General features: G+C 40.5%; 1 protein-coding gene and 1 long non-coding RNA gene across 3 annotated transcripts in view; one reads left to right on the forward strand and one right to left on the reverse strand.

Moving 5' to 3' along the window:
• LOC144232715 (mitochondrial adenyl nucleotide antiporter SLC25A24-like) overlaps positions 1–18111 on the reverse strand; it is a 52325-nt gene extending 34214 nt beyond the window's left edge. For both annotated transcript variants that reach the window (XM_077765554.1, XM_077765553.1), the window contains exons 1-3: positions 17765–18111; positions 4977–5103; positions 1205–1292 (exon numbers count right to left, since the gene is read on the reverse strand). In XM_077765554.1, coding sequence (XP_077621680.1) covers positions 1205–1292; positions 4977–5103; positions 17765–17947 — 398 coding nt within the window. In that variant the 5' untranslated portion in view covers positions 17948–18111. The remainder of the gene's footprint in view (positions 1–1204; positions 1293–4976; positions 5104–17764) is intronic.
• LOC144232688 (uncharacterized) lies at positions 10501–11329 on the forward strand. Its single transcript, XR_013335492.1, has 2 exons — positions 10501–10752; positions 10967–11329. It is a non-coding gene; the product is annotated as an uncharacterized LOC144232688 (long non-coding RNA).
• Positions 18112–18888: the final 777 nt, after the last annotated feature.

An 18888-nucleotide genomic window follows, 5' to 3' on the forward strand; every position in this document is an offset into this window, starting at 1 on the left:
CAAGTAATAATATTCATGGAACATTTGCTAGGCATTGTTCTAAGCACTTCCCAAGTTCATTTAGTCCTCAGAACAATTCTATATACTTTCTATTGTCTCTATCTTAGAGACAGAGAGAGGCTAAGTATTTTGTCCTAAGTCACAGGCGTGGTAGGTAGAGTAGAATACAGGGTTTCAACCCAGGCTTTCTAACTTCAGAAACTGTATTTGTAAACACTAAGCTATACAAATGAGCTTATGGTTACAATTCACAAGAGTGATGAACCAGCAACTTTATAAGTTGCACGAATAGAGAAAACTGCTATAGGGTGGAGGGGACTGATTTAGACAGGGTAGATTCTCTGACGTGAAAATTGAAGTCAAACATAGGGGAGGTGTTGAGTCCCTTAAGCAGGGAGAATTACAAGCGAAAGGCTCCAAAGTTGCAAAAGACTTTCAGAGAATTCAAAGAACTGAAAGATACATGGTGAGAGCAGAGTCAACAGATTTCATCCATGCTGAGCTGAACTTGCCCTTTGAAGCCACAGAGAACAGACAGTCACTGAGAGAGCGGCAGGTGGGAACAGCACAGTAAACATTTGGAATCACTGAGGGGAATGGAAGACAAGGGTGGCCAGGAACACAGACACGCAAAGCTTCAGCCTGACTGTCTAGCAGAGAATAGAGGCTGTGCATTTTAGGGGTACTAATCTGTACAGTCTCATTTTTCTCTAGGAACATTTAATAGCCCAAATGTTGGGGCAAAGAAGGCAACGGGTAGGATGCTTCGGGGATGGGAGAAAGCAAGGAGGAGGGGAAAAGTAGAAGGAAACGGATCAAGAGATTGAGGAACCAGTGTAAACGAAGGGGCCAGAGGTCTGTAAGTCAAAAAGCAAGTAGAATAGGAGAAACACTATGTAAATCTGGAAGAAGGGTCAGAAGGTAGGATACAGGTACGTGAGATTTTAGTTACACCTTCCTTCAACTGAGCCAGCCAGGCACACCCTCCACTCCTACACTTTAAACATGTTCATACAAAATAAAAAGGAAGACAAAGAAAGATACTGAATGTACATAATGAGGAATGGCAAGGTGTAGGGAGTTTTAAGCTATACTTAAAATGAAGATCTCTAACATAAGATACTAAAAATTTTTAAATAATAAAAAATATAAAATTAGCACCAAAGAAACTCCACAATTGTCAGAGAATTTCAAGAATTCTTACCTTTGAAGAATCACCTCTGCTTGTTTTTCAGAAATAGTTAGACCTAATTTCTGGAGAGACTGGACAATTTCGGAAGCCTCAATTATTCCTTTAAAAAATTAAAAAGAGCATAAACTCAGATTCAGAACTGATAAGGATCTTAGAAATCATGAATTTTACATCTCTCATTTTTTAAGGGAAAGCCTTGGACTCAGAAAGGCAAAATTTTATGAACCTAGGTGAGTTACAGATTTGCTTAAATACATGCTACAACACCAGCTCAAAATTTAACAAATATACTAAACAAGTACACAGACATTATTTCACTTAGAAATCATAAAGCCTTGGAGGTGAATGATGATATGCCACCTAGAGAAGAGGGCTTACGTGGCATGACCGAGTAACATTAAGCAGCAGCAGAACTGAAATTCAAATCAAGATGCTCTGACTTTGAAGTAAATTCCATTAAGCTAGGATCTATTCATTTCACAAGTATGCACCTCTACATTTTAATAAATGGCTAGGCATCTCATATGCATAAAGATGCACTGCATTGGCTTAAAAGGAAGTAGAAAATGACCAAACAAAGCCAAAGAGTGGGGACTATTCCACTGAGAAATCTGGCAGTAAAATTAAAGAAAGCAGGGATAGTAGGATGATGGAAGAGGGAAAATTATTATTAAAGAAATTAGAGCATGATTATAGACAGAATGAGAAGAATCAGAAGAAAGGAAGAAAGAGAAAATAGAAGGAATAAAATTAAATACTGAATTCCCCTCAAGCAGCACACAGACTCATGATTCCTACACCGATATGCATGAGATAGGATGAAACAAAACAAAGCATGAGAGTCTGATGCCAAACTAGGACTAATGGCAAAGCTCTCCAGGAAAAGAGGACAAAAATGACTTGTTAGTGGTGAAATGAAAGACTTCATTTAAGAGGACTTTGAAGAAATCCCAGAATTTGGAGAGAGTTTTCCTGGGGAGAGGAAAAGTAAAACATGAGAATCTGTGCAATATAAGAACAGTTAGACGCATCTGTTTGTTAGCAATGAAATTCCTCCAATGCCACTCTGAATATTCTCCTTTATAACTACACTCTTAAATACAGAGTGTATTCTCATTATTCATGGTAGCTATGTTCTACAAGGTCAATATAAACCCTGAATTATCAAATACTGAACCATTATTCCTATGGGAAATACAGGGGTAGGTTCCTGTGAGCCTCTGGTCACAACATTTTCACCGACCAGTCAATATAAAACCTTGTCAATATAAAACCTGGTTTTGTGTGTATATAAATATATGGTAATACACGATACCATATTATATTATTGATTCAGTAACATTGAACTCATGGCTATTAGTAAAACAACTCATGCCTGAGTGAAGTTTACCTAATATAAATATTTTCTTCCTAAGGCCAATCACAGCCTTCTTGCATGTAGGAATGCTAGCCAGCACTTCAGCACTATGCTTGGGAGCCATTTTAAATGGCAAAACCACTAACAAAAACACAAAAATGCAAAACAAAAAACCCATGGCACTAAGTAGACTGCAGAAGGACATGTGTCTACAGTGTGAGTGCTAAAACCAGAAAGCAGAGCATCACTTTCTTCTATCTCAGCTAGAAATGTGTTCATCAAGCTAATGAAATTTGTTGCTACTCTACATGTTTGTGAAGGACTGCAAAAGTGCTGCAAGCATTGATTTTGGACTTAGTTTGGGGTTAAATGTTAGCAAGTAGGCAAATTCTCAAATGTAGAACCCACAAATAATAAGGAAACAGTGTATATGCTTTGCTGTAAGAAGTCTGATAGACAGGGGCACCTGGGTAGCTCAGATGGTTAGGTGGCTAACTCAATTTAGGCTCAGGTCATGACCCCATGGTTTGTGGGTTTGAGCCCTTTTGGGCTCTGTGCTGGCAGTGTGGAGTCTGCTTGGGATTCTCTTTCTCCCCCTCTCTCTCTCTGCCCCTCCCTCTTCACTCTCTCTCTCTCAAAATTAATAAATGAACTTTAAATATATATATATGAAAATAGAGTCTCATGAGCCCATTAAAAAAGAAGTCTAATAAAAACATGAACTTACAGTAAGAAACTGTTTCAAAATCTACAAATAAGATAAATTAAGGAAAACCTGTTTTCATTTACTACAAATGTATCATAAAATTCCACCTTTAATTATTACCTCTGGATCATTTAGAATGTTCTGAAATGGGCAACTGATATGTGCTCAACTTATATACCAGGATGACTCCCCTCTGCTTATCTGGCAGATGGTGGGAGGGAGCCCCATCTCCCTGCTACCGCCTGTCCTACCACTATAGACACAGTCCTAGCTACTTGACTGAACCGTAGTGGGTTCAACACAGGACGAAAGTTTGCAGAGGAGTAAAACTGATTGTACGAAGTGCATTTTGCCAAAAGACTGGACTAAGGCTAGACTTGGGACATCCAGTGTGTAAGGCTTAAAGGAGGAGGTAACAAATGTTTGAATCATACTACTTTCCACCACAAACTCCGCTCCCTGGATGAACGTCACAGACTTGAACTATCATCAAACCCATTCAAAGGGTTTAGTTGTTTGTTTGAAGAAACTTGCTTTATGATTAACTAAAGTTTATATTCAGGGTAAACGAGGGGGCAACAAACTATGACCTTCCAGCCAAATAAGACCTGTTGCCTGCTTTTGTAAATAAAGTTTTATTGAGACACAGCCATGTCCATTCATTTACATACTGCCTAAAGCTGTTTTTTTACTATGATAGCAGAGACGAGTAGCTGCAACTGAGACCACATGGCCCACAAAGCTAAAATATTTATTCTCTGACCTTTTACAAAAAAAATTAACCACCCCAAGTTTGACCCATATTTTCTCCTCAATCTATTTAACATGCTTTTGAATAACAAGTCTGTGAATGGAATGCCCCTGGCTACTCATATATGGGGAGGGGTTTGAGGATGCATTTTTTAAATTAAGTTTCTTACGCATTATAATTTTTAAAAAATAAATTTCCACTTCCTATCAAAGGCTGCCTCGAGTGATAAGGGTTTCGTGACTCCTCCCTTTCTCCTACAGTGGCACTTGTTTTGGCTCTATCCACTGGGACTCCATTAACTGTTAATCTAAATAGTGAAACCATAATCCCAGTGAGAAGATACATAGTTAGGGGCACCCAGCTGGCTCAGTTAGTAGAGCACCCAACTCTTTATCTCAGTGTGGTGAGTTCGAGCCCCACATTGGGGGTAGAGTTCACTTAATTACACAAGGAAAAAAGATACATATTTAAATGTCTATCTAGTACTTTCCCCCCCAATTTCCATGATCAGAGAGTAGTTGCTCTAAACTGGTTCTTATTAAATGTAAGATAACTTTGAAAGTTTTTTTTCAATTTCAGAATATATAACATTTTATATTTAGGATATATGTAACATTTTAAATTTTAGAATATATATGAACAAAGATAAATATCTCTTGACCAGAGAACAAGGAAACATAACTATTTTTAATCTATAACTTTAAGTCAAATAAGCATAATATTCTCTAGTGAAAATTTTACAAACAGCCCTACTCAGTTTTTAACTCAGTAGACAAAGCTATGTCTTTGTCTTTTCTTCACTAACACATAAATCCTATAGAAAAATCACATCGCTAAGAAAAACAGGTATAAACACTATTAATAATTATTTTCCCCCCCAAAAAGAGACCAAATACAGATTGTTTTACACTCTTGGAAGTATGAGAAGGGCTTCTTCATAGCTGGTGCTGAATAGAACATAAAGACACACCATCATTATTTTTGTCCAAACTCTTAAATGCCAATTTCATTTTTTTCTCATGGTCTTTAAGGTACTGCATAAATTCTTTAAAATCCAGCTTCCCATCTTTGTTGATATCACCAGTAGTTAAGATTTTCTACAAAAAAGAAAAAAAAGAGATATTTTTAATAGGCTAATCTGCAAAATTATTTGGAGACATACATACACTTTGAGCAGATTGCCTGTTTTCCAGAAGACATGCATTTTATAAACTCCAATATAAAAAACACACACTTGATTTAAATATCTTTAACAGTATTTTCCCTTTGATTTACAAAATTAAATAATTAATAATTAAATAATCTTTTCCAAAAAGCGATCCTTATAAACAGCTGTCATATCAAACTATCTCTATTAATACAAATCACCGCTTTTGAGAAAGAAATAAAATTATGTTATTTGATACTACATGCAAGCCTTCAACCACCACCACTCAAAATATAAACCTTCTGCCTGTTAAGACACTCATAATCACCCACTCAAAGCTTATAGACTCTATTGGATTAATGGTCACACTTTTCGGGGAAAACAATGCCTTCTTGTGGCAGAATGTGAAATGGCCAGGCCTCTAAGCTTCAAACTCAGAAAGAAAACGATCTGAACTTCTTAAGATATAATAAAAGCCTAGAGGAAAATTTGTGATTTTAAATGCATAATTTGGGTGGCTCACTCAGTTAGGCATCCGACTTTGGCTCAGGTCATGATCTTGTGGTTTGTGGGCTCGAGCCCTGCATCAGGCTCTGTGCTGACAGCTCAGAGCCTGGAGCCTGCTTTAGATTCTGTGTCTCCCTCTCTCTCTGCCCACCACCTCCCCAACTTGTTCACTGTCTCTCTCTCTCAAAAATATTTTAAAAAAATTTTAAAAAATTAAATGCCTAATTTGAAGTGAAGAAAGGCTAGGGGCACCTGGTGGCTCAGTCAGTTAAGCGTCCAACTTTGGTTCAGGTCATGATCTCATGGTTCATGAGATGGAACCCTGCATCGGGCTCTCTGCTGTGAGCACAGAGCCTGCTTCAGACCGTCTATCTCTCTCTCTCTCTGCCTCTCCCCCACTCTCTCTCTCAAAAATAAATAAACATTAAAAAGAAAGAAATGAAGGGGCGCCTGGGTGGCTTAGTCGGTTAAGCGTCCGACTTTCGCTTAGGTCATGATCTCGCAGTTCATGGGTTCGAGCCCCGCGTCGGGCTCTGTGCTGACTGCCAGCTCAGAGCCTGGAGCCTGTTTCAGTCTGTGACTCCCTCTCTCTCTGACCCTCCCCTGTTCACGCTGTCTCTCTCTATCTCCTAGAAATAAAAATATTAAAAAAAAAAAAAAGAAAGAAATGAAGAAAGGCTAGAAATCAATGATGAGTCAACAAGGCTTACTTCAATCTCAAAACATTAGAAAGTTTGAAACAAGGTTGAAAGAAAAAAATAAAGAGTAAAATGAAGACAGTGTATAATTGAGACAATCAATAATACAAATGAAGGCTCTTTATCAGTAAAACTGATAAACCCCTGAAAGTGGCAAATAGCCAATGACAGTGACAGTGAAAATCACTAGATACTACAGAGATATGAAAGATATTATAAAGTTTTCTATCAAAAAATATGAAATCAAGATAAAATAGCCAAATGCCTAGAAAAAAAGAACTTATCAAAATAAAATTCAACAGAAAATGTGAGTAGGCCTATAAGTATTAGAGAAATTTTAATCTGTAATTTTAAAACATTCCCAGGAGGGGCGCCTGGGTGGCTTAGTCGGTGAAGCGACCGGCTTTCGCTTAGGTCATGATCTCGCTGNTGTCATTAGTGAAATAGACGCAAAAATCTAATAAGTTAGCAAATCAAATCTAACAATATATAAAACTGTAATACTACATACAAAATGGATATTTACTTACATATAGTTTTATATTTATATATGTAGTTTTATATGTTATATATAGTTATACGTGCATATATATGATTTTATATATACAGTTATATACGATACGTATGGTTACATATAACAAGATGAATGGATTCCAGTAACATCAGGTTAGGTTAACAGTATAAAAAAATCTTGTAATTTACCACTTAATGGAATAAAAATCATATGATCATCCTAATAAATGCAGGAAACCATCTGATGGATTCAATTATCATTCATGATCAAAAACTCTGAGCAAACTAGAAACAGTGGTGTTTCCCCAATCTGATAAAAGGTATCTACAAAGAATTCTAGCCCTTTTTGCTTCACATAGTGTGAGTAGGATTCTCTCATCTGCAACCTAAACAGTGTGAATTCAAAAACCATCAATTATTCCTTACAGTTTTGAAAGCAAATACATTTATATTATCACTGCAAAATAATTACTGCTGTTTACTTTCATAAATTAGACTGAGGATTGTTTTCATCTGGACATTGTTTCTTGATTACTCACTCAAACACAAAGACTGAGATGCATTCTGGGGCCCCATTTACATAACTAAAGTTTCATCTCACAAGTTTGTATTTTGGTCAATGGAAATATCAGAGAACAATTATCATTTCAGAAATTACAAATTAAAAGACATCCCCGACCCTATCTTTGAACAGCTTGATGTTTTAAATCCATATTACTTTAACCCTTCTTGTGGTAAATAAGGACTCCAACTTATAAAAATATGAAAGACCAGGGTTTCCCATTTGAACTTTCTTTTGTATTCCTCTGTAGAAATAAATGAAGACCTATCAAATGAGAAAAGCAAAGGCTACTTGTTCTGAGCTTATGACAGAACAAGGGAATCAGCCATGGTCAGTTTTGGCTGAGGCTCAAAGGCAGGCACGGAGTGGGCAAGTTTTACAGTGGGGAAAAGGGGGGCTTTGGGTGTGCCCTGATTGGCAGCTCTTGGCCTGGGGAAGCTGTGAGCAAACTAAATAGAAGTGGGGGCATCCTGTGTGATTGGTTAGGTGTACCTATTCAGCTTTCTGGTCCTGATATGGAAATGGAGATAAAAATTATGGAAGCTGTCAGTTATCAATCCATCTCTGGCCATTTGGGGCTGTTACAGAAGTTATTATTTTGCTCCCAGGATTGTCCAGAGACTGCAGTCTGGCCTCCTGTGAGTCTTACTTATAGCAGGTTGGCTCCCAGGGTCGTTATTACAGAAAATTGGTTTCCTGAGCGGACTGCTACAAGTTGTGAGCCAAAGTTCAATTTTAAATACAGGCAAGCCATTGTTCATTCTTGTATATTCAGTCTCTCCCCCTTCACGGTAAAAAGCCAAATAAAACATCATTCAAGAAACCTAGTGGGGCACCTGAGAGGCTCAGTCAGTTTAGTGTCTGATTTTGGCTTAAGTCACGATCTCATGGTTCGTGAGTTCAAACCCCGTGTGGGGCTCTGTGCTGACAGCTAGCTCAGAGCCTGGAGCCTGTCTTCAAATTCTGTATCTCACTCTCTCTCTGACCCTCCCCTGATCACTCTCTCTCTCTCTCTCTCTCTCTCTCTCAAAAATAAATAAAACATTAAAAAAAATTTTTTAAAAAGAAGCCTATGAGTTATCAGAACAAAAAGTTACCTCTTTTCTTGCTTATCATTATGTAATATAAGTACCATTTCTATTTTTTAATTGATTCTATATAAATGAATTGTCTACTAGGGACACTGGAGACATGTGGGAGAAAACTCACATCAGAATCCCCTCAAGATGTCACTGTTACCTGAGGAAAAGCCACATCAGTGTTCCTCTCAAGTATAAGGTTCTGTGTAGTTGCTGAAACCCTCTAGAGTTAACTCTTCCTTGGTTTTAATACGTGAGCCCTCGTCAGTCATCACTGGATATACAAAGCCTTTACATGGCTCACACCATCTCTTACCAAAACCAAAAAAAAGATTTGCAAAAAAAATAAATTTTTTTTGATAAGGAAAAAATGTGTTTCAAGAATTGAAATGGCTTACCAGAATTTCTTATGAAACCATATTTGTATCAAATAAACAAATACAAGTCACACTTGAAAACCTAAGTGCACGAGTGGCTTTAAGTAAGTCTAAAGGATATTTAGCTTTAAAAAGAAAAACATTTTAGTTTTTGTTTTAGGGATTAAAAAATTGAGATGCCTGGTTGGCTCAGTCGGTTAAGCGTCCGACTTGGGCTCAGGTCATGATCTCACAGTTCGTGGGTTCGAACCCCGTGTGAGGCTCTGTGCTGACAGGTAGCTCAGAGCCTGGAACTTATTTTGGATTCTGTATCTCCCTGTCTCTCTGACCCTCCCCTGTTCACGCTGTCTCTCTGTCTCTCTGTCTCTCTCTCAGAAATAAATAAAAGATTAAAAAAAATTAAGTGAACTTTTCAAAGATAACATTTTGGGTTGGCCTAGTCCATAGACAACATCCAGGCCTCTGATGTTACAAATGAGGAAACTGAGGCATAGTGCTTGACATAGAGAATATACCCAAAATACAATTGATCAATCACTGGCTGGATTGATCTGCTTGGGATCATCATCCCAAGGATCACACAGCTAGTAAGAAGAGTTTTACTAAATCTTAACATTGACAGAACTCAGCCAAGAGATTTTTGAGCACAAAGTACCAAATGATCTGAAATGAATTCAATGGTCCTCATGCTCTTGAATCTCCCATTCTACACTCAAAGAGCAAATATAATTGGAAAGTAATTCTATTCAATAATAATTTCCAAACAAAAAATAATTTGGAAACACAGTGATTGAAACAGATATAAGGCCTTATATACTGAGAAGCAACCTGGAATCTAGGTAGCTGGGGAAAAAAGAGGGATTCTAAGAGGTAATGATGCCTGAGCTCAGTCTTCAAAAGTCTGCTAATTAAGGCTTGCTATGAGGAAAGGTTGGTACTGGTGAAACCCCAGGACTATAAGCCACTCAGGCTGAACGCCCTCCTTCCAGAGACAAAAACCAAAAGATAGTATTAGACAATTTCCAACTATCACCTCACTCCCAAACATACGTATAGTGATTATCCCAGTTCCCCAAAGTGGGAAGGCCAAGATGCCTATTGAGGCTGCTAATAACAGGTGAGTACATTGAACGAGGTGACCCCCCCAAAACAAGGTTGTAGTCAACATCTTGAGAACCATCTGAATTTGGAAGTTTTATGAGGGCCAGGGGAAATAATGAGAAAAATGTTTGAGAAAAGTTTTAACTGTGGTGACTTATTCTTAATATGGTAAAACATGGGTAATCAGCCGGTCAATTGGGAATATGTCAATTTGGCTTCACCCCTCTCTGCCCAGGACCTGTCCAGACCTCCCAGTCCCACACCTCTCCGAACACAGCCCCGAGGTCCCACCTGCCCTTCCTCCCAGAAATCAACGACCCCTATATCCTGCAGGCCTTCCTTAAGGTCAAGGATGTCCAGGGTCCCATATTCATTATGATCCATGTACCAAAAGAGTTCTTCATAAAGGGGATCCATTTGGGATGTCTCTGGCGGCCGACATGGACCATGCTGTGGACCCTACAAGTCTCCCAGAAGTGGAAGTGAGAGGGAGGTAGGCGATANAGGAGAGAGGCGTGAGGTGCGTCCGGTCCGTGGGGACTCACTGCTGGGAGCCTCCCTGAGGACCCTCTGGGGCCTGGCCCCAGGCAGAGGCCTTGGTGCTCGGGCTGTGCTCGGATGTCAGGGGGATAAGATGCCTTGGTTCTCACGCCATTCCAGGAGGAGCCTCGGAGGGACAACTCATGTCCTTCACCCAAACTTCTGGAAAGACCTCTCTGCACAGGACTTTCTCTAAAGATAGAGGATCTTTTTAGAGAAAAGGTTGGAGGTGAAGGGGAGGGGGTGGTGGTTAGGGCATGGACTGTGGGGCCATAATGACTGGTGGTTGAAGTCCAACATTTTTTTAAGTTGTTTTGTGACGCCATCTTAGAAAAGCCTTCTAGAAAGATTGAGGCGCATATTGTTGTAAAGATTAAGAATTGGGGACCTAATGAAAATCAGCTCACTTGAGCCTTTCCTTCTACCCCACCCCCAGTTCCCTAACTTCAGCCAGTATCTGCCGTGGCTCCGGGTCAAGGCTGCTCCAACGCCAGGGTCCCAGCTCTGTCCTTGCAGATGTTGGCAGCATGCTCAGGAGGATGATCTCAAAATGGACATAAGTTAAGTCAGCTGGGATCCCAGAGAGAAATCAGGAGATCTTCATAAACAATGTCTGTGACTTCTTCATCCCACTCCCCAGAGCCTCTGGCTCCCCTATGCATATACCTATGGTCTCTCCCCTGCTCCGAAATGTAGAAGCATACTTTCACAGTAAAAACTCCACTTTTTATGTAATTTATTTTCCTAAATATGGAGTACTCTTTAAAAAGTTGAATATTAAAATTCATGCAGAACAGCAGGAACTCTCTTATTCATTGCTGGTGGGAATTCAACACAGCACATCCACTTTGGAAGACAGTTTAGCAGTTTCTTACAAAACTAAACACACTCTTACCACACAATCCAGCCATCATGCTATTTGGTGTTTACCCAGAAGAGCTGAAAACTTATGTCCACACTAGAGCCTGGGTGACTCAGTTGGTTGACTGACTCTTGACTTCCACTCAGGTCATGATATCCTGGTTCATAAGATGGATCCCCGCATCGGGCTCTGCTGACAGTGCGGAGCCTGCTTGGGATCTTCTCCCTCTGCCCCTCCCCTGCTTGTGCGCGCTCTATCTCGCAAAATAATAAACTTAAAAAAAAAAAAAAAAACCTAGGTCCACACAAAATCCTGCACACAGATGTTTATAACAGCTTTATTCATAATTACCAAAACTGGAAACAACCAAGATGGCCTCCAGTAGGTGAATGGATAAGTAAACTGTGGTACATCCAAATGATGGAATATTATTCAGCACTAAAAAGCAATAAGCTATCAAGCCATGAAAAGACAGAGGAAACTTAAATGCCTATTACTTAAATATGGAAACTCAAATACATATTACTAAGTGAAAGAAGCTAATTTGAAAAGATTACACACTATATGATTTTAGCTATATGACATTCTGGAAAAGACAAAACTATGAATACATTTAAAAGATCGGTGGTTTCTAGGGAGCTGGGGGAAAGGGTAGAAGAATGAATAGGCAGAGCACAGGGGATTTTTTTAGAGCAGTGAAAATACTCCGCATGATACTATAAAGATGGATACATATCATTATACATTTGTCCAAACCCAGAGGACACTACCAAAAGTGAATCTTAAGATAAACCGTGGACTTTAGGTGATAATGATATATCACTGTAGGTTTATCAGTTATAACAAAGGTACCACTCTGGTGCCAGATATTGATAATGGGGGAGCTATACATGTGTGGGGACAGGGAGTATATGGGAAATCTCTAGAACCTCTTCATTTTGGTGTGAACCTAAAACTGCTACCCCCCAAAATAAATACTTTTTAATTCACAAAGAAAATTTAATCTGACCATTATCTGTTAGCTCTTACTGTATTCATTCACCCTGTCAAGTACTGACAACATAACGAAGTCTGTCACATGTCCGTGAAACACCCACAGGTTTGCCTCTAGGTGGAGATTATGCTACTGTTAGTTCTAAGCACCATGGTAGGCTTTGCAATAAACACTTTCCCCCCCAGAACTGTTGAGCAGTGGCAAACATCTAACGCTGTTTCATTAGATGTGGTGTGGCCCAATCACACTCCTTGGTATTTACCCAAAAGAGCCAAAAAATTACGTCCAAACAGGAGCCACTGAGGTGGCTCAGTCGGTTGACTGTCTGACTCGATTTCCACTCAGGTCATGACCTCCTGGTTCATGAGAGGGATCCCCGCATTGGGCTCTGTGCTGACAATGCTCAGCCTGCTTGGGATCCTCTCTCTCTCCCCAAATCGAGAATGAATTCTCCCACAAAAAGAGACTTGTACAGTCCACAGGGAAGGCAAGTAGTCACAAAGAGTCATAGAAGACAGACATCCAAACAGGACACAAGAGTTCAGTGGCCCAGGGGCACCTGCTTAAGTGTCAGACTTCAGCTCAGGTCATGATCTCACAGTTCGAGAGTTTGAGCCTTGCATCAGGCTCTGTGCTGATAGCTCAGAGCCTGGAGCCTGCTTCAAATTCTGTCTCCCTCTGTCTCTCCCCCTCCCCCATTCACATTCTCTCTCTCTCTCCTCTCTCTCTCTCTCTCTCAAAAAATAAACATTAGAAAAAGAAAAAAGGAGTCCAGTGGTCCAAGGAGAAAAGACAAAAGTAATGGCCAGAGTAATAAGGAAAACAGACTGACAGAATCTTACACAACTGATAGGAGGAAACAAAACATAGAGTTGATAGTCTCATTAATAAAAAGGCAACTATTCTTGCTGAATAGCTAGCTCTTCCCACTTTTAAAAATTATCTTGTTCCTTATTTGCTTATAATTACCTCCCAGCCACCTATCCAACATAGACCTCCTATACAGAAAGTTGTGAGGACACAGTTGAGGGGCCCTGTCTGTCTTGTTCACCAGTATATCCCCAGTTCATTGAACAGTGTCTGGCACTATTCAAAAACATTAATTGAATGATATTAATATTTGTGCTACCTACTATGCAGCTCTTAACCATTCTTAGTTTACATTTCAGGCTCCCAGGCATTAAATAGCTCACCTAAGGTTACAAGTGGTCTGATTCCACAGCTCATAATAATAGCCACTATACACATTGCACTCATGAAGTAAATAGATATGATGGTCTACAGTTCAGAGGTGGGCACCGAACTTTCTCAACAAATCCTTTTGCTGTTTTCATAGATCCTGTCTGATAAAGAAATAATTCTAGGGTGCCTGAGTGGCATCCAACTCTTAATTTTGGCTCAGGTCATGCAATAAGGGTACTACCACCCTTAAGCCCCACATCGGGGCTTAAGATTCTCTCTGCCCCTCCCCAACTCATGCTTGCTCTCTCTAAAAATAAATAATTTTTTAAAAAAATAAAGGCTAATGGCTAACTGATTGCTTATTAGGTACCAGGCAGTTTTTTTAAGTACTTTACATATTTTAATTCATTTATTCTTCACAATAACCCTATGAGGTAAGATTTAGTGTTGCTTCTGTCACAGGTGAGGAAACTGGGACTCGAGAGATTAAGAAAATTGTCCAAAGAGGGGTGGGGATACGGGCAAAATGGGTGAAGGGGAGTTACAGAATGAGTAAGTCACAGGGATGAAAGACACAGCATAGGGAATATGGTTAATGGTATTGTAACAGATCATAGCTACACTTGTGATGAACACCGCAGAACAGAGATGCTGAATCACTATGCTGTACAGCCAAAACGAATGTAACGTGTGTTAACCATACTTCAATTTAAAAAAAAGAGAAAAAAAGAAAATTGTCCAAAGTTAACTAGTAAGTAGCAGAACCAAGATTCAAACCAAGACAGTTTGATTAGATTTTTGCTGTTTTCTTATGCATGTAAAAAGATGTTTTATCTGGCAACACTATGGAGGCAATAAAAAGATTAGCAGTGGGGGACACGGATGAGGAGGCAGAGCACAGAATTTTTAGGGCAGTGAAAATTCTCTGTATGATACTGTAATGATGGATACATGTCATTATACAATTGTCCAAACCTATAGAATATACATTCCAAGAGTGAACCCTAAGATAAACTATGGACTTTGGGTGATAATGATGTGTCAGTGTAGGTTCACTNTGTGACAGGTGAGGGCAGAGGGCATATGGGAAATCTCTGTACCTTCCTCTCAATTCAACTTAAAAATTGATCTTAAAAAATAAGTCTTCATTAAAAAATATATATTTATCTTATTTTATCCTGCATTTCTTGGTGTCTTGCAATAAAAAGATTTTCGGTTATCTTGTCCTACAGAGGCTGGAAATACAAGCATTAACAACTGCTTTACACTTAAATTTTATATTTTTCTGTGTAATTATCTCAAATGAGCCACTTGCCTTATTTAGGCTGTTTCCAATCAAAGCCCTAAATCTTTCTGAATTACTGTGTTTAGGTGACTAGGGCATGACCCTCATCTTCCAGATGCTTGGTCTTAGTGGAAGGCACAGGCAGTAACTGAAAATAATACCTTTTGAAAATGATAACAGTAAGTGACAAGTGAAACAAATGATCTACATATAGTAGGGTCAACTCTTCCACAGAGGGTGGTCCAGATAGGCTCATCTCAGAGGAGGTGGTACTTATGCAAACAAAACAAAAACCTCTATTTTCCCCTAATTATAATAATATAAAATTATTTTTCAAAATTGAATACAAAAATTGTTAAGAAAAAAGTAAAAAGGTAATTTAACTCCTGCCATCCATAAATAACTATTATTAACCTTTTTTTTTAAGTTTATTTATTTTGAGAGAGAGTGTGGAAGCAGGGGAAGGGGAGAGGGAGAGGGAAAGAGAATTCCAAGCAGGCTCCACACTGTCAGTGTGGAGCCCGATAAGGAGCTCAAACTCATGAGCCACCAGATCATGACTCAAGCTGAATCCATGTCAGAGCTTATCCAATTGAGTCACTCAAGTGTCACTACCATTATTAACATTTTATTGAAGAAGTCAAGGGGCACCTGGGTGGTTCCGTTGGTTAAGTGTTGGACTTAGGTCATGATCTCACAATCTAGGAGTTCAAGCCCCACACCGGGCTCTGTGCTGACAGCTCAGAGCCTGCTTCAGATTCTAGGTCTCCCTCTCTCTCTGACCCTCCCCCACTCACTCTCTGTCTCTGTCTCTCAAAAATAAATAAAGATTAAAAAAAAGTAAAAATGCTGGGAATAATCTATCTAGCATAAGCACGGGAGTAATACTATATATATGTATATGTATGTATAAAATATATTTTATGCTTATGTATAATATATATGTGTCTGTGTGTGATAGCGATAAATATATTCCATCCTGTTCTATGTTTGCATTCACATACTTTTATATAACTTACTTTATAATTTGTTCACATATAAATTTGGAAAACTAAAGACATTTTTTATTTCTGATTTTGAGTTCTTATTTTCTTAATCAGCTTTACCAGAGGTTTGTCTATTTTATTCATATTTTCAAAGAACCAACCAAAAAAGCATATCTTTGGAAATTTAAAGTACATACTTAAATAATTCATAAGTCTGGGGCACCGGGGTGGCTCAGTTAAGCATCAGACTTTGGCCCAGGTCATCATCTCATGGTTCTTGGGTTTGAGCCCCGCATCAGGCTCTGTGCTGACAACTCAGAGTCTGGAGCATGCTTCAGATTCTGTTTCCCTCTCTCTCTGTCCATCTCCCACTCACACTCTGTCTCTCTCTCTCTCTCTCTCAAAAAATTAACATTAAAACTTTTCTTTAAATAAATAAAGGGGCGCCTGGATGGCTCAGACAGTTAAGTGTCTGACTTTGGCTCAGGTCATGATCTCACAGTTCATGAGTTCCTGCCCCACGTCCAGCTCTGCTGACAGCTCAGAGCCTGGAGCCTGCTTCGGATTCTGTGTCTCCCTCTCTCTCTGCCCCTTCCCCACTTGTGCTCTCTCTCTCTCTCTCTCTCTCTCTCTCGGTCTCTCAAAAATAAATTAAAAACATTAAAAAATTTTTAAATAATAAATAATTCATGGATCAACGATGAAATCACATTGGAAATGAGAAAATACTTGTAACTAAATAACAAAAATACAAATTTGTGGGATGCAGCTAAAAAAAGTAATTAAAGGGATACTGTAGTTCAAAATTAAGGCATCAAGCAGTCAACTTAAAAAAAATTAGAAACAGAGTAAATGAACTCTAAGAAAGTAGAAGGAAAGACACAGAAATTAATGGGAAAAAAAAATTAAAAAGAGACCATCAGCAAAAAGTATCAAAAGTTGGTTCTTTCAAAGTATAAATAAAATAGAAAAAAAATCTTTGGCAAAATTGAAGGGGCAGGGGTTGAGATCGATATCAAAAATGAAATAGAGCAAGTTAATTACAGATAGGCATAACTTTTAAAAATTGTAAGTGAATATTATGAACTGTGGACATAATGGACAGTTTTCTAAAAGTTGTAACTTACTACACCTGACTCGCTAAGAAATAGTAAACTAAAGGGATCTACTAAAGACATTGAATGAGTAGCTTAAAATATAACTGTGAAACAGTTGTTGGCTCTTATAAGTTTAAATCACCTTCCCTCTTGGGATGGGGAATGTCGCAGTGTCCTCTTAGGTTTCAGAGCGGTTGGCGGGGTTCCAAGTATCCCCACCCCGCTAAGGGGAATGAACTTCAGAGGCACAATCAAAATGACTCATAGGAGTTGAAACTGCTCAGCGACAAGCCAACCCTTTAGGTCAATGTATGTACTTAGGACGTTAAGAAAGTCTTAAACAAGGGAATGTTGCCTCTCCTCAACAGGAAGCTGGGAAAAACGCACGATTGGTTTTCACAAGTTCTGAAACGCTAGACAAAACTAGCTGGTATAACAAAGCAGCTTCTGAGAGATACAAAATGTGAGCTTTTTTTTTTTTTTTTTTACAGATTCTGGGGCCCCCTTAAGTCTGAGAACTTAAAAAACAAAGAAAAAGAAAACAATAAACTCAATGAGAGCTAAAACAAAAAAAATCTTTGATTAAATTTTGCAAAAAAGGCAGGTAAAGGAGCCGAGATGCGTCAGACCAAAAGGACTGCGGCACAGACGTTTGAAATCGTTAAGAGTGGGCCGCAGGGTTTCCTTTGGAAAAATACCAGGAGGCTCGGAGGTGCCGACGCGCAGCGGTTCCGGGGGTCGCTGGCCGCGCGCCCCATTCCCCGAGCTCCGGCAGCCGCACAGTTCCGCCTTCCTGCAGCCCTCCCGCCGCGCCCGGCAGCGACCCACCTCCTCGCCGTCCTGGCCGGTGGGGACGCCCAGGCCCCTGAGCCCCTCCTGCAGCTCGCCAATGTCCACCACGCCGTCCCCGTTGCGGTCCAGCTTCTGGAAGAGGGTCTCGAAGCGCGTCGGCGGCGCCGCGTCCTGGCAGGCCGCCGCGGGCAGCACGAAGCCCCGCAGCCAGCGCAGCATGGTCCCGGAGGCGCGGGGCGGCGCAGCGCGGGGGGGAGTCACCGGGGAGAGGACTGGGGCGCGGGGCGTGCCACGAGGACTAGCGCCCCGGCCGCCGCCCGGCTGAGAGGTGCAGGGAGCAAGAGCAAAGCCCCCAACCCAGCCCCGCTTGGCGCGCAGGGAGTGGCCGCTCCCGCTGCTGCTCGGGGAGGAGCTCGCCCGGCGCCAGCCTCCCTCGGAGGCGTGGAGGGGCGGGCCTGGCGCTGCCGAGAACGGAGCAGGAAGTGCGAGGGCAGCGGTGGGTCTCNGCCCAGTGGGGCGGTCAGAGGAGCCAGCCCCCAGAGGCTGTGGGTAAGTGCTGGGGAACGGGGAGAGGGCAGTTCCAGCTCAGGTTACTTAACCTTCAAGCCCCCTTCCCTTCCCTAACAGCTTGGAGTCTCAGGCTGCCCAGACCTAGTCCTCTCTGCATGGAAAGTGAACCGTGTGGGTCGGCACAGATTTCTGTCTCGTGTGGCTCCAGAGACACCACACATCTCCGGGCCTGTTGTCCATGAACAAAAATGAGGAAGTTCGGTGCTTGCACACCTGGGATGGGAATTCTTTAAGAAACAGAGAAGTTAAGGGGGCGCCTGGGTGGCACAGTCCCTTAAGCGCGCCGCTCTTGAGTTTGGCTCAGGTCGGCATCTCACAGGTTCGTGGGATGGAAGGCCCTGCGATGGGCTCTGAGCGAACAGCACGGAGCCTGCTTCGGATCCTCTGTCTGTTGTCTCCTCTCTTTGCCCCAACCCCACTCTCTCTCTCTCTTCAAAATGAACATTAAAAATTTTTATTAAAAAAAGAAACAAGTTAAAGCTGAAAGCAATTTAAAAAACAAAAAGGAACACCTAAAACTAATACAATATTACACGTCAGTTATGTCTCAATACAACTTGGGGTAAAAAAGGAAAAACTCAAGGGTCTTT

This window comes from Crocuta crocuta, unplaced genomic scaffold, assembly GCF_008692635.1.
Source record: "Crocuta crocuta isolate KB4526 unplaced genomic scaffold, BGI_CrCroc_1.0 scaffold274, whole genome shotgun sequence".
Lineage (NCBI taxonomy): Eukaryota > Metazoa > Chordata > Mammalia > Carnivora > Hyaenidae > Crocuta > Crocuta crocuta.